Genomic DNA, 12,639 nt, shown 5'->3' with positions numbered 1-12,639 from the left:
GCTGAGGGGCCCACTGAAAAGTCCAACGGGGGCTTAAAGGGCCCGGGTGCCACACACCCGCTTAACTGATGGGCACACTGAGGAGAGAGCATCTGAAGGGTTATGTGTACACTTCTAGAGAAGGTGTACCCAGGAGACTGGATCGGAGCCTGCTCCCTGACTCTGGGCACGTCTTGGTGACCAGGACTTCTGCAGGTCTCTGTGGGGCAACCAGGCCCTCGGCACAAGCCCTCTGGGGATAGTGTGGCCCAGGGGTAGGTCCTTGGCCAGCAGGTTGGGGATCTGAGTGTAAGTCCTGGCTGGTCCTTGGTTGCTGAGGATCCCAATCCCTTCCCCATCTAGACACCTCTGAGCCTGAGCCCCACCAACTCTGGACAGCCAGTGTTGGCCGAGAAGGTCAGGCGTGCCTACCACGTTGCAGCTGACCTCCTGTTGAGACAATACGCGCAGGGGTGTCTATGTCTCCACACTGCACCAGAACAAGTTCCCCTCACTTTATCTCAAAACTGAAGATCAGGCAGCACCACGCCCTGTCATGCACCTTTCTGGATTTCTCAAAGCATTCCCATGGTTTTCATAACACATGATTTAGTACAGAGGTCACAGACTATGGCCTAAGGTCCAATCTGGCCTATGGTCTGTATCTTTACTTCCCATGAGCCAAGTATGGTTCATATTTTTAAATGGTTGAAAAAAACTCAAGAAGAATTGTATTTTGTGAAAAATTATATGACATTGAATTTCACAAATAACTTATTCATAAATAAGTTTTTTTGGGGACGGGGCCATACCCCCTCACTTATACTGTTTACACTGCTGTTACACTGTAGCTGCTTTTATATGGCAGGATTGAATAGTTGTGACATAGACTGTGTGACCCACAATTTGCACTACCTGGTTTAGCTTTTTAACTGATCCCTGGTTTAATGTAAAAGGCAGGTTACAGAATCACCCTATTTGCATAACCACCCTGTTATGAACTGAATGCTGTGTCACCCCAAAATTCATATCATTGAAACCTTAACCCCATAGTGATCATATGGAGGTGAGGCTGTGGGGAAGTAGTTATTAGGTCAATGAGGTTATGGGCGCAGTGGGTGGGTGGTGGTCTGCATAATGAGATTGATGTGCTCATAAGAAAAGGAAGAAAGACCAGAGCTTTCTCTCTCCTGCTATAAGGACACAGAAAGAAAATGGTCGTCTGCAATCCAGGAAGAGAGCCCTCACCAGGAGCCAAATCTGTCAACAGGTTGATCTTGAATTTGTCAGGCACTAAAACTATGAGAAATAAATCACTGTGGTTTAAGCTACTCAATCAGCAGTATTTTGTTATAGCAGCCCAGGTAGACCTTATACACTCTATGTACATAAATTGAGGGAAAAAAATATATCAAAACAGGGATTATCTCTACGTGCTCAGATCACATGCAATTATTTTATTTTTTCACCAAATATGTTAAACATAAAAGTATAAAGAGAATATTAATGGCAGTAGGAAGATAAAATGGTGGGTGTTCAGCCTCTCTCCTGTGGGCCAGGCGCTGTTGTGGGACGTGCTTCATGTCACCCATTTCCCATCCACTGCTGCTCTACAGATGGAGAAATGAAACACAAGGGACTTAGGAACTTGTCCAAGGTCATTCTGTCCCAGGAGGCACTTTGCATATCTGTGGTGAGACACACAGAAGAAGCCACAGGCAATGGGCTGAAGATGGGGTTGACTCAGGAAGAGGCTCTATCTAAATCTATGGAGATCAGTCCTAACAGAGGATGAGGTGTGGGAGGCATCAGACGTCCTCACCACCCAAGATCGCCGTGGGTCCAGTGGCATATTAGAAGTGTCTGGAACGGCAGGGCAATCACTGCGCTATGGAGGCTGGCACTCAGGAGCTTTTGGGCACAGTGTTCCCGAGTGTCCCCTCAAGCCTGCCTTGGCCTGGAACGTACCCACGTCCAAGAGGAGAGGCTGGCTGCCTGGACATGATGCCTTCACACATGGAGCCCTATGCACTAGAGAACAGGCGGTGACCATGTTGGCACCAGTGTTGGCACTGTGGGTTGAGATGACTGTGGGGTATGCAGGACAGGGAAAACTAGGGGTCATGCTGCCATCCTTGGGACAGGATCCTCAGCACAGAGAAAGGAGGCATGGACATAAGCAGGGGCAAATAAAACTCCCAGCAGTTCTGACTTTGAATAAAAAGTCTCAGCATGAACTCATGATGCATTTTTATGACAAACAACAGCACATTTCCTGACTCTGCTGAAAATGCCCAGAACAATGAACAATCCTAGGCGCTCCCTAGTGCCTGTGACTGTTTCACAGTTTTCTGGTGACTGTGGTTTCTAGAAATCACCCCCAGGAGGAACAGAGGATCCCTGGAGAAACGGCCTCTTCCAGGTCCAGGGCAGAGCCCGGTTGTTGTAATGCCCTTGCAGCCCAGAGAACATCAGAGACTAGAAGGGTGATATCAGAAAGAGTCAACTGGTTGGAGATGGCACATCCACGTGTCAGTAAAAGCAAAAGCAAAACTGAGGAAAACATATCAACCTTGTTTAAACTCACGAGCTTGCAGAGTCACTAAAAACCAAACAAGAAACCCTAATTGGTTACCACAGGAAGGGAACAATAAACCACCCATCATTATGAAAATGACAAATGAAAAGAAAGACCCAAACTTTTACCCTACCTTTCTTCCATGAACCGCATGTGTAGCATGTGTAGTTTCTCCTAAGGAAAGCACTCTAGCTGTAGGTGGAGATGACATTCGAACATCACCATTGTGTGACCCTACTTAACTAGTGGGCCCAGTAGCAGCCATCAACAGCCACTAAGATGACAGAGGCAGCTGGGCAGGGCATGCCTTCTGACCCAGGGCATACCTTCTGACATCCAGGAAGAAACTTTGTCCATGAAAATAAAACCCAAACTTGGTTAAATACCTAAATCACACAACCAATTTACAGGAAATACAGAGGACAGAAGACATGTTGAACAGCACCACAGGGTGGTGGTGGTAAGAAAAATCCAGCCCTTCCCAGGACAAAGGACCTCATTCCTTCACAGACAGATTCCGCAGGGTAGGGGCAGGGAGAGGGAGGCTTCAGGTCAGAAGACACTCGGGTGGGTTCTGCAATGTGTGGGCCAATGTGGACTCTGACTTGAAAGAAGGTTTTTTATGAAAGGCATTAATGGGACCACCGCCAGCTTGAACGCAGACTTGACATCTGATGACATGGAGAGATCACGGCTCACTTGTCAGGGCGTGATTGTGGTGCCATGGGGGTTTTGTAACCAAAGATCTCCTGGAGACACAGACTGAGCTCCAGAGATGGCTGTTGCCATGCCCTGGATGGGCCTGGGAGTAGCCAGAAGGGGTGGGGGTGAGGGGGTGGCTGCAGTTCAGAGAGGCACAGGCTGCCTGGGGGCTGCTAGGGCTACCCCTGCCCTGTCCACACACCTTGCCTTTTTAGGTTTCTGTAACAAGAATTAGGCCTGTCCCTCTCAACACCATGCTCAGCAATCACACCGCACGAAGACCCCTGTTCAGCAGGGCTTGTGGGACCCTTTGGCCTCTCCTCCCTGGGCCAAGATTGTGTGTTCGCCATCTGAAACACAGGCTGCAACACTTGGAAGAAGAAGAGCTCCGTGACTGAAGCATGTGTTGCTTGGAAGTACAAGAGTGTGCAGACTTGACATGCCCTAGGAACCGGCTCCGCAACACAAGTGCTCCCCAGTGGTCATGACGGGGAGGGGGAGACCCCAGTTTCTGAGCAGACTTTGGGCAGGCCCTGTGACAGGGACGCCACGGTGCTCCTGTGCCCTCGTCTCACTGGGTGGTGATTAGCTTTTTGGCTGCACACCAATGTTTGCAGGAGGCAGACCACTGGGTCCTCTTCTGGGGACCCAAAGCGAGGACATGGGGGGCAAGGAGTCCAGAGTACAGGCTGTTGTGGGGGATGGGAATCAGGACTGAAAGTGCTGATTGTCTCACGTGTACCCAGGAATGGCCACCCAGCCCTCAGATATGATCTTCCCACCATCCTAGCTGTGACCCATAATGCGGGATCTCTTCTGTGGCTCGTGTCAACCCTCTGGGTCACTTGTCATACTGCAGAAATCCCCATGACATGTCTGTGTCTCACACTGGCCTGAGGTCAGGCCCTTCACCTGTCCCTGTGTGCCTCGCCCCATGGCACAGGGACTGGAGTGCAGATGTGCTCAACTGTGCTAACTACATGGCTGGACACTGACTCGGAGCAGGGTGGGGCACGGCCAGGGCGCAGATATCCTAGTCACAAGTGCTGCAACCCACGGCCTACCAGGCCGTGCGCCTACTCCAGTCATGCTGTATGTGGCTTCCAGGTTCCACTAGTGACTTATAATGGATTTCAGATATGCAATGCTCTGAGGTTTTCCAGGAGGGATAAAGGTATGACGAAACACTCCTGTCTCCACGGGACAGCACAGTGAATCCAGAATGCACTCCGGGCCCTGCTGTGCCACTGGGAGGGCTGCCGTGCAGACTCGCAAACAGTAAAACCTGGGACTCGAGCTCCTGCGTGCCGTGGCTGCATTGGGGTTGAGGGTGGGTGGATGGGGATACCACATGGCACCACGCTCGCATGAGCAAACCTGAGCATCTTCGAAGGTGTATCTGCCGCCATCCTTGAGGTTCTGGCTGGTGACCTCATAGCTATGGGAGTCCAGGTTGATGGCGCTGGGGGCCCCCGGGGCCAGGAACTCCCGCCAGATGTCCTCCACACGCCCGGCCACGTCCTGCAGGCACTGCTTCTTTAGCTCCTGAACGGCCAGCCAGAACCTGCAGCAGAAGCAGAACCCGTCAGTCTGGGCAGGCCCACGGAAGCCACATGCTGCAACCCACCTGCCTGGTACACCTGTGGGCTTAGAAAGGGGCCCCCTACGGTGGAGACAGAAAAGAGGTGCCTGCTAACATTTTTGTGCACTTCTGGCTACTAGAAAGGGCCTTTCCACCACCACACCCAGACCCTCAGCCTGGCCCGGCTGTCGCCTATGGCAGCATTGTTCATTGTGACAGGGCCATCTGTGTGTTGCAGGGTGTTTAGCAGCAACCGTGGCCTCCACCCGCCTGATGCCAACACACCCCTTCCCGAGCCATGGCTCCTGGAAACATCTCCAGACAGCACCAATGCTCCCAGGGCTGGAATCCTGTGCTGGGCCCCACGGCTCTGCACACATGCCCACACAGACCATGGAATCCCTCTGCAGAGTCTACAAGGACCTGTCAGAGGCATCAAAATGAGGGCGAAGTCACAGAAGCAGGTGGAGCCCTGGAATCTCACAGGATACTTGGCTGGAATGACTCAGCCTTGCTTGTCACAGATGGAGGACTGAGCCAATGCCATCAGTGTTCCACAGGGTGCTGGGCACATGGAGCGGGGGTGCAACACATGGCTTTCAGCCTGAAGATGGGCTCATGGGATCCATAGTGAAGGGGTACACGGGCTTTCTCTGCAGAAAAACTCCCTAGGGAGGCCCGGAGGGAAGCTGCCCATGTCCACGGGAGCCCTGAGACCCGGCATCTACAGAACCGGGAGTGGCCCTGGAGCCAAAGCTGGACCTGGGTGGGCACCGGGGGCCTCTGCCAGAGAACAGGCCAGTTGCTGTCCTGAGACTAGGACAGGTCCTGTGGCAGTCACAGGTGGCCGGCAGAAAGGAAGGGACGGGACAGCTGAACCACGACATAAGGACAGTATCTCCAATCTGTCATCACAGTCATCCAAAGTAAGAGGTACTAGTTTTCTAAAGGTTAGGCATATCTTTCTCTGTCTGTGCTGTCTTTGGACCGTGTGCATGGCCCAAAGGCTCCACCCAGGGGCATAAGAGGGTACTGCAGCCCCATTTCTATGATGCCAGAAGTGTGTGTTCCTGTGTGCTTGTGTGCGTATATGTATGCATGTGTACACATGTGCTTGAGTGTGCATATGCATTTGTGTGTGCATATATGCATGTGTATGCATGTGTGTGCACATGTGTGTGGGTGCACATGTGTGTGTGCATGTGCGTGTGTGTGTGTGTTCCCAGGATGTGGGGTTCCAGCTCTTCACTCTGATGTGCTTTCGGGTCCCGGGGGGGTTGGGGGTTGCATGGACTCCTAGGTTCAATCTCCATGGGTGGCCTGCAGGGGCTGCCAGGGCTCCTCCTATGGCCATGTAGCATCCCCACCCATCTACTCTGCCTCTGTCACCCACAGGTGCTCAGCCTCATGTCCCTCTGGCTCCCAGAGCAAGGATGCAGCTATGTTACCCTGATCTGGGCTCAGAGGGGTGGAGGGAGAGGGCAAAGGAGCTGCAACCTGTCCACTGTCCAGAGAGGCCACAGTTAAGACCAGGTGTGGGTCTCCACCGTCCCCAGGCCATGCCCTGGTTCCTGGGCCTTGCGCCTACCGCTTCAGGTGGGGGGAAAGAGTCCATCCAACCCCCACCCCCGGGACCTGAAAGCACATCAGAGTGAAGTCTGGACAGGAATAGGAAGTTTCCCAGGCCCTACACATCCTTCCATCTTGTGTCCATTTCTCAGATGGGGAAAGAGACACCCAGGAAGGTGCAACAAGGCAAGATGACAGTATAGATGGGGTGAGGCAGAGCTGTGCCTCTTGGTCTGATGGCGCAGAGTTGTGAAGTCCCTCCTCGCTTTATGTGGCTCTCCTGAGGGTTCCCTGCAAGAAGATCACTAGGATCCCAATGGTAAATCAGGAGAGAGCTGGAACCCCACATCCTGGGGACACACACACGCACATGCACACACACATGTACACATGGAGGAGGGGCTAGAGGCTTACAGGGGACCCACCTGCTGCCAAGAGAGCCCACAGGCATTCTTGCCCAGAAGATGCTTGGCCGGCGGGTGGGCAGTGGAGGAAACTGGCCCTAAGGAGAGAAGATGTGGTGGCTTCTCCAAGGTCTGGCAGGGCGCTAAGAGGCCACTTTTCAGACACCAAGGCTAGGGGTACTCTCAACTGTGTGCAGCATATAGGACTGGCTCACACAGGGGCCGCCAGGGCTGAGTCTGGTTGGATGCCCTCCGGGCGGGCATCCTCTCCATGCTAGAGGGCTGCCATGGCCAGCACCACATGGGCCATCAGCACCACGTGGGCCATCAGCTCTGCTTCTTTGGCCTTGCTCAGACTGCTCCGAGGGGGCCCTGAACCCTTGGGGGTCTGCAGGCTGCCTGTCTGTGGACTCCCGAGGCTGGGTCCCTTCTGCAGGGTGATTTGGGACCCACCTGATTGCACACCATGTGGCTGGGTGTAGGGAAGGTCTGGAGCTGACATAATGCCCACCTTAGGGCCAGAGCTAATACACTTCCACATGAATATTAAAAGGTTCTTAGCCAGGCTCAGTGGCTCAGCCTGTAATCCTGCGCTTTGGGAGGCTGAGGTGAGTGGATTGCCTGAGCCTGCGGGTTCGAGATCCGCCTGGGCAACTTGGCGAAACCTCATCTCTACAATAAATCAAAAAATTAGCTGGGTGTGGTAGCGCCCGCCTGTAGTTCCAGCTACTTGGAAGGCTGAGGTGGAAGGATCGCCGGAGCCCAGCAGGTCGAGGTTACAGTGGTCGGGAGCAGCCACTGCACTCCAGTCTGGGTGACAGAATGAGACTCCAACTCAAAAAAAAAAAGAGAAGAAAATTAAAAGGTTCTTTTTGTCAGAGAAAGGCAAGAATTCTTTTTAAGTACAAGGAAATATAGCAGGCATCGGGGGGAGAGAGCAGGCATGTCCAGGTGGCAGCCATCCTGCTCATGTGGGGTCTCCCGGCTGTCTGCTTTTGTGTTGACCTCCTTGTCTTTTGCAGGTGACAGTAGAATCCATCACAATAGCACAGCACCTATCTGTGTGTCTGTCACTGCTCCTAAGAGCCTTCATATCGGAGCAGCTCTGGGTGGTGTTTCGTCTTCAGGCCCCTTGGGCGTGCGCTGGGAGACCCAGTTGGTGGCCACACTGCAGGGACACGGCCACTGCCCTCTACACACCTGCAGGCCTGGCAGCTCAGAAATTCCTGCTCTAACTGGAAGCCTGCTGGCCCCAACTGCCTATCTTGCTGGAGGCCACAAGGGCTGGCCTTGGGGAGGCCGCCTGTCCTGCTTGCCCTTCCTTCCTGGACTGTCACAGCAGCCACAGGGGCAGCCTTGGATGACCTCTGATCCCTGCTGAAGGCTGACAGACTGGCAGGCAGGTTCAGAAACACAATGGGACATGACTTGGGGACGGGATGTGGCCTTGCCACCCTAGGGCCTCCTTTCTCCCCAAGACTGCTGGAGCAGGAGGAGACAGCAGCCCGGGACCACTCTTCATGGTGTGGCCTGGGCAGCTCCAGTGATCAGTTCACACATCTCTCCGTAGGCTGGAATCTCACGGACTAAGAAGGACAGCATTCCACTTCTTCCAGAGGAGAGTCCGCTGTAGGCGGAGGGAGTTTTTGTGCCCTCTGCTGGCCAAGCAGAGACCAGGAGACCGTTTGAACCTGGTTAGTCCCGTGGGTGAATCTGGTGCCACGTTAGAATCAGGTGTTACACCCTGAAGCCAGGCTATGCCATGGGCAGCAGCTGAAACATTGCAGGTGGCAGAGTGACTTGAGGGTCTCCAGTTCTGATGAATTGCTTGGCTCGGTAGTGGTGACTCCCACTCGTGCATACTCACACATGCGCTCATATGCTCACACACTCACCAGGACCAGTGAGCCTTCTGAGGTCTTCCTAGGATCTGGGTGACCATGGAGACTTAGACTTCGGGGACTTGGTGACTGTGCGCTTTTAATCGCTTCCCTGCATTCGACACTGCTGGACTCGAATCATCCAAGGTGGGGACAACTGTGCTCTCGAGAGATGCCGCCACTCATAAAAAATGCACAGGGGATGCTCGGCTGAGAGGCTGGCTCTTAACTAGTGCCTTGCTGTGCAGCAGAGGGCATCAGCCAGGGAGATGTGGGAGGGAGTGCCACAAGGAGCCACTGTCACAATTTGGGAGAATGCACTGAGAAGGGGGAGGGCAGGAGGAACTCCCTGCTCAATGTCCTGAACCTGTCCTGTGGACATGAAACTGCGTGTCCCCAAGGCATCCTCCTGCATCTGTCTCTGTGGCCAGTGGAGCCCAGGCTGGGTTCAGGGGGTCAGAAGAGGAGAATGAGAGACCCAGCTAGAAATCCTGCAGCTGAAGGGAGAGCCCTGGAGATGAACCCCTGATGTTACAGACATACCTGGAAGAATGTGACAATCATAGAAATCACCCCCGTCACCAAGGGATCCAGGTAGCACTTGAGGTCTTTGTCCAAGGTTCCAGGTAGCACTCGGGGCTCTGGTCAAAGGATCGAGGTGACACTTAGAACCCCTGTCCAAGGATCCAGGTGGCACCCGAGGCCTCCATCCAAGAATCCAGGCGGCACTTGGGGCCCCCGGCACTCGGGGCATCCGTCCAAGGATCCAGGTAGCACTTGGGGTCTCCATCCAAGGATCCAGGCAGCATCCGGGGACTCCATCCAAGAATCCAGGCGGCACTTGGGGTCCCCGGCACTCGGGGCCTCTATTCAAGGATCCAGACGGCACTCGGGGCCTCCCTCCAAGGATCCAGATGGCACTCAGGACCTCCATCCAAGGATACAGGTGACACTCGGGGCCTCTGTCCAAGGATCTAGGCGAAATTCAGGGCCTCCGACCAAGAATCCAGGTGACACCTGAGGCCTCTGCCAAAGGATCCACTGGACACTCCAGACCTCCATCCAAGGATCCAGGTGACACTTGGAACCCCCGTCCAAGGATCCAGGTAACACTCAGGAACTCCATCCAAAGATCCAGGTGACACTCAGCCCTCTGCCAAAGGATCCAGGTGGCACTCATGGCCTCTGTCCCTTGTTCTGATGGCTTTGGTATACATTCAGCCTCCTACCTGCTTAACTGGCACTGCGTGTGTGGGAACAACATCATGTTGTAAGCACTCTTGCTAGGGAGCTGCAGGGATACAGGAGACAGGCATGGGGCACTTGGCTGCTCATCTAGGAGAGTTCTTATCTCTCTCTCTATGTGCTCTGATGTCCATGCCTGGTCCCCTATACTGGGTAGGAGGGGCAGCCCCTGTGTGGCCAACACAACTGCTGGTGGGGCCTTGGGTGGTGCCTCGCCACACAGCTCACAGGGTCGTCAGGACCATGTGGATGGGTGCCTGCAGGCTGCCCTGGACACTGAGTCAGCCCTGCATCCTTGGAGCTCATGGTCAGTGCAGGCCATGCCAGAGAGAGATGGAATGAACAGAAAAGGGAAGGGGATCCTGTGACGGGAGCGTGACTCTAACCTGGAGCCTCTCATGTGTCCTGTCATGTAGATCTCATGAAGATGTTATCCCGCTTTGAACAGGATTTAGAACCCCGGACAACCCTCTCCTTCTGGTTCTGTTTTCCTGACACCCTTTCCTGTCCTGGGTCGAGGCATCCTCCCAGGTCTGAATTCATGTCTGCGTGCTGGGGTATGACTATGCTCTGGCATGCCAACACATGCTCACATGCACACTCACACGTGCTCACATATGCATGCTCTCATAGTGCTCACAAGCAAGCTTACATGCATGCTCACACATGCTCAAACACACATTCACATACACTCTCACATGCTTGAACACACACTCTTACATGCTCACACACACTCACATGGATGCTCTCACACAGACATGTGCTCCTACATGCTCACACATGCTCACACACTCACAAGCTCACACACATAAGTTCACATGCACACACACATTCTCACACACATGTTCACAAACACACTCCCACATACTCACACACATGCTCGTACATGCTCATACACACACATGCTCATATACATTCACACTTATGCTTACACACTTATTCTCACACATGCACACATGCTCACATATACAAGCTCATACAAATACTCTTACAAGCACACACGTGCTCTTACACATGAACGCACATGAGCTCACACACATGCTCCCATGCTCACACATGCATTCATGTACACTCTCATGTATGCTTACACATGCACTTACATGCACTCACACACAGTGCTGTCACACACATGTTCTAACATGCTCTTACACTCATAATGCACTCACACACATGCTCACACACACTCTCACACGTGCCCACACATGAACTTGTATGTTCACACACATGCTCTCACATGCTCACACACTCACACATGCACTCTCACATGCTCACACATGCACTCACATGCTCACACACTCATGCAAACTCTCATGTATGCTCACACATGCATTCACACACGTGTTCACACGAACTCTCGTGCATACTCACACATGCACTCGTATGCTCACACACTCATACACATGCTTTCACACGCTCACACACTCACACATGCACTCTCACATGATCATACTCACACATATGCTCACACATGAAAACAATGTTTTCACACACATGCTGTAACATGCTCACACACTTACATATGCTCACCCATGCACTCATATGCATTCACACACAGGCTAACGCACACTCTCACGTGTGTTTACATACATGCATTCACCCAGATTCAGTGCTGCCCTCCTGGCGCAGGGAAGGGGCTTGCAGAGGCACAGGGTGTGATGCAGGAGATGGCCCCAGATAGCCCGGGATTCACTTCTGGGAGCTCTGAGCTGGAGTATGATGCATGTTCTATGAAGCCAATTGAATTGATATGTGTCTCTGCAGAGCTCTCCAGAATGCACGATCCGGACAGAGTACGTGGTGGCTGAGCAGGTAGATGCTCCTGGGACCCTCGTGACAGCTAGACCCTGTGGTCGTCCTTCAGGTTCCTGGCAGCAGGGTCCATGCAAGTGCCTCGAGCTGCCATGGAAGGTTCTGCCTCTCACATGGCGCTTGCCTCCTGGTGTGGCCTGGAGGGTGATCTGGGTAGCACCAGGGGATGGTGCTGGAAGCTGGAGCACCTGTTACAAGCACGTCATGAGGCATGGATGTGAAGCTCTGGGGCATGTTTGGAATCATGTGTATTACGGGGAGGAACTCGCGTTGTATCTGGTTTAAATGGACATGCAGGGGCCTAGGTAGGTACTGACAAGGGCGGGTGGTGGTGGGGACCGACTCATCTGCAGGTGTGGGGAGCCTCCTCCACTGTGCAGTCTTCTAGAACATTCTCCCTCCCTCGCTGTCTTCTGATCTCCTGCGCTTTCTCCAGAGTCCAGTCTATGACTTCCCTGGTCTGGCTTAACTTGTTCTTGCTCTTGAAACACTTTCAAGGTGGTTCTTGGAGCTTACACTCACTCACGCACATTCACAATGTCAGGGTTCCCTGTGATTCTCCCTTAAGGACCTACAGGTTGCTGTAGGCAGAGATCACATGCCTTGACCTGCGTCCCCCAGAACCTTGCGGGGCCTGGCGCATAGGTGTGTCATGAGTGCACTGGACTGATGTGTGCGACTGAGATGGCCTCCAACTTCAGGCAAGCAGCATGAGGTCCGCACATTAACATGGAGGAGCAGTCTCTTGCCCTCGAGACATGCTCTGGCATTTTAAAGTCAACAAATATTTGAACATTATTAAAATTCTTTTAAAGAAGATGGCATTGGAAGGTGGGGATTTACCCTGTATATAAATAGGAACCTGGTACAAAGAAAAGGGAGGGAGGAGGG

The 12,639-nt window shown here is 53.2% G+C and overlaps 1 protein-coding gene across 1 annotated transcript in view; it reads right to left on the bottom strand.

Annotated features, from left to right (window-relative positions):
• Nucleotides 1–12,639, bottom strand: part of LOC103258547 (regulator of G protein signaling 6) — a 145,853-nt gene that overhangs the window by 11,588 nt on the left and 121,626 nt on the right. Inside the window, exon 13 of the mRNA XM_021711416.1 lies at nucleotides 4,637–4,823. Coding sequence (XP_021567091.1) covers nucleotides 4,637–4,823 — 187 coding nt within the window. The remainder of the gene's footprint in view (nucleotides 1–4,636; nucleotides 4,824–12,639) is intronic.

This window comes from Carlito syrichta, unplaced genomic scaffold, assembly GCF_000164805.1.
Source record: "Carlito syrichta isolate Samal-C Ts95f unplaced genomic scaffold, Tarsius_syrichta-2.0.1 Scaffold83815, whole genome shotgun sequence".
Lineage (NCBI taxonomy): Eukaryota > Metazoa > Chordata > Mammalia > Primates > Tarsiidae > Carlito > Carlito syrichta.
Note: the sequence above shows the minus strand (reverse complement) of the source record. Positions and strands in the feature narration are given on the sequence as shown.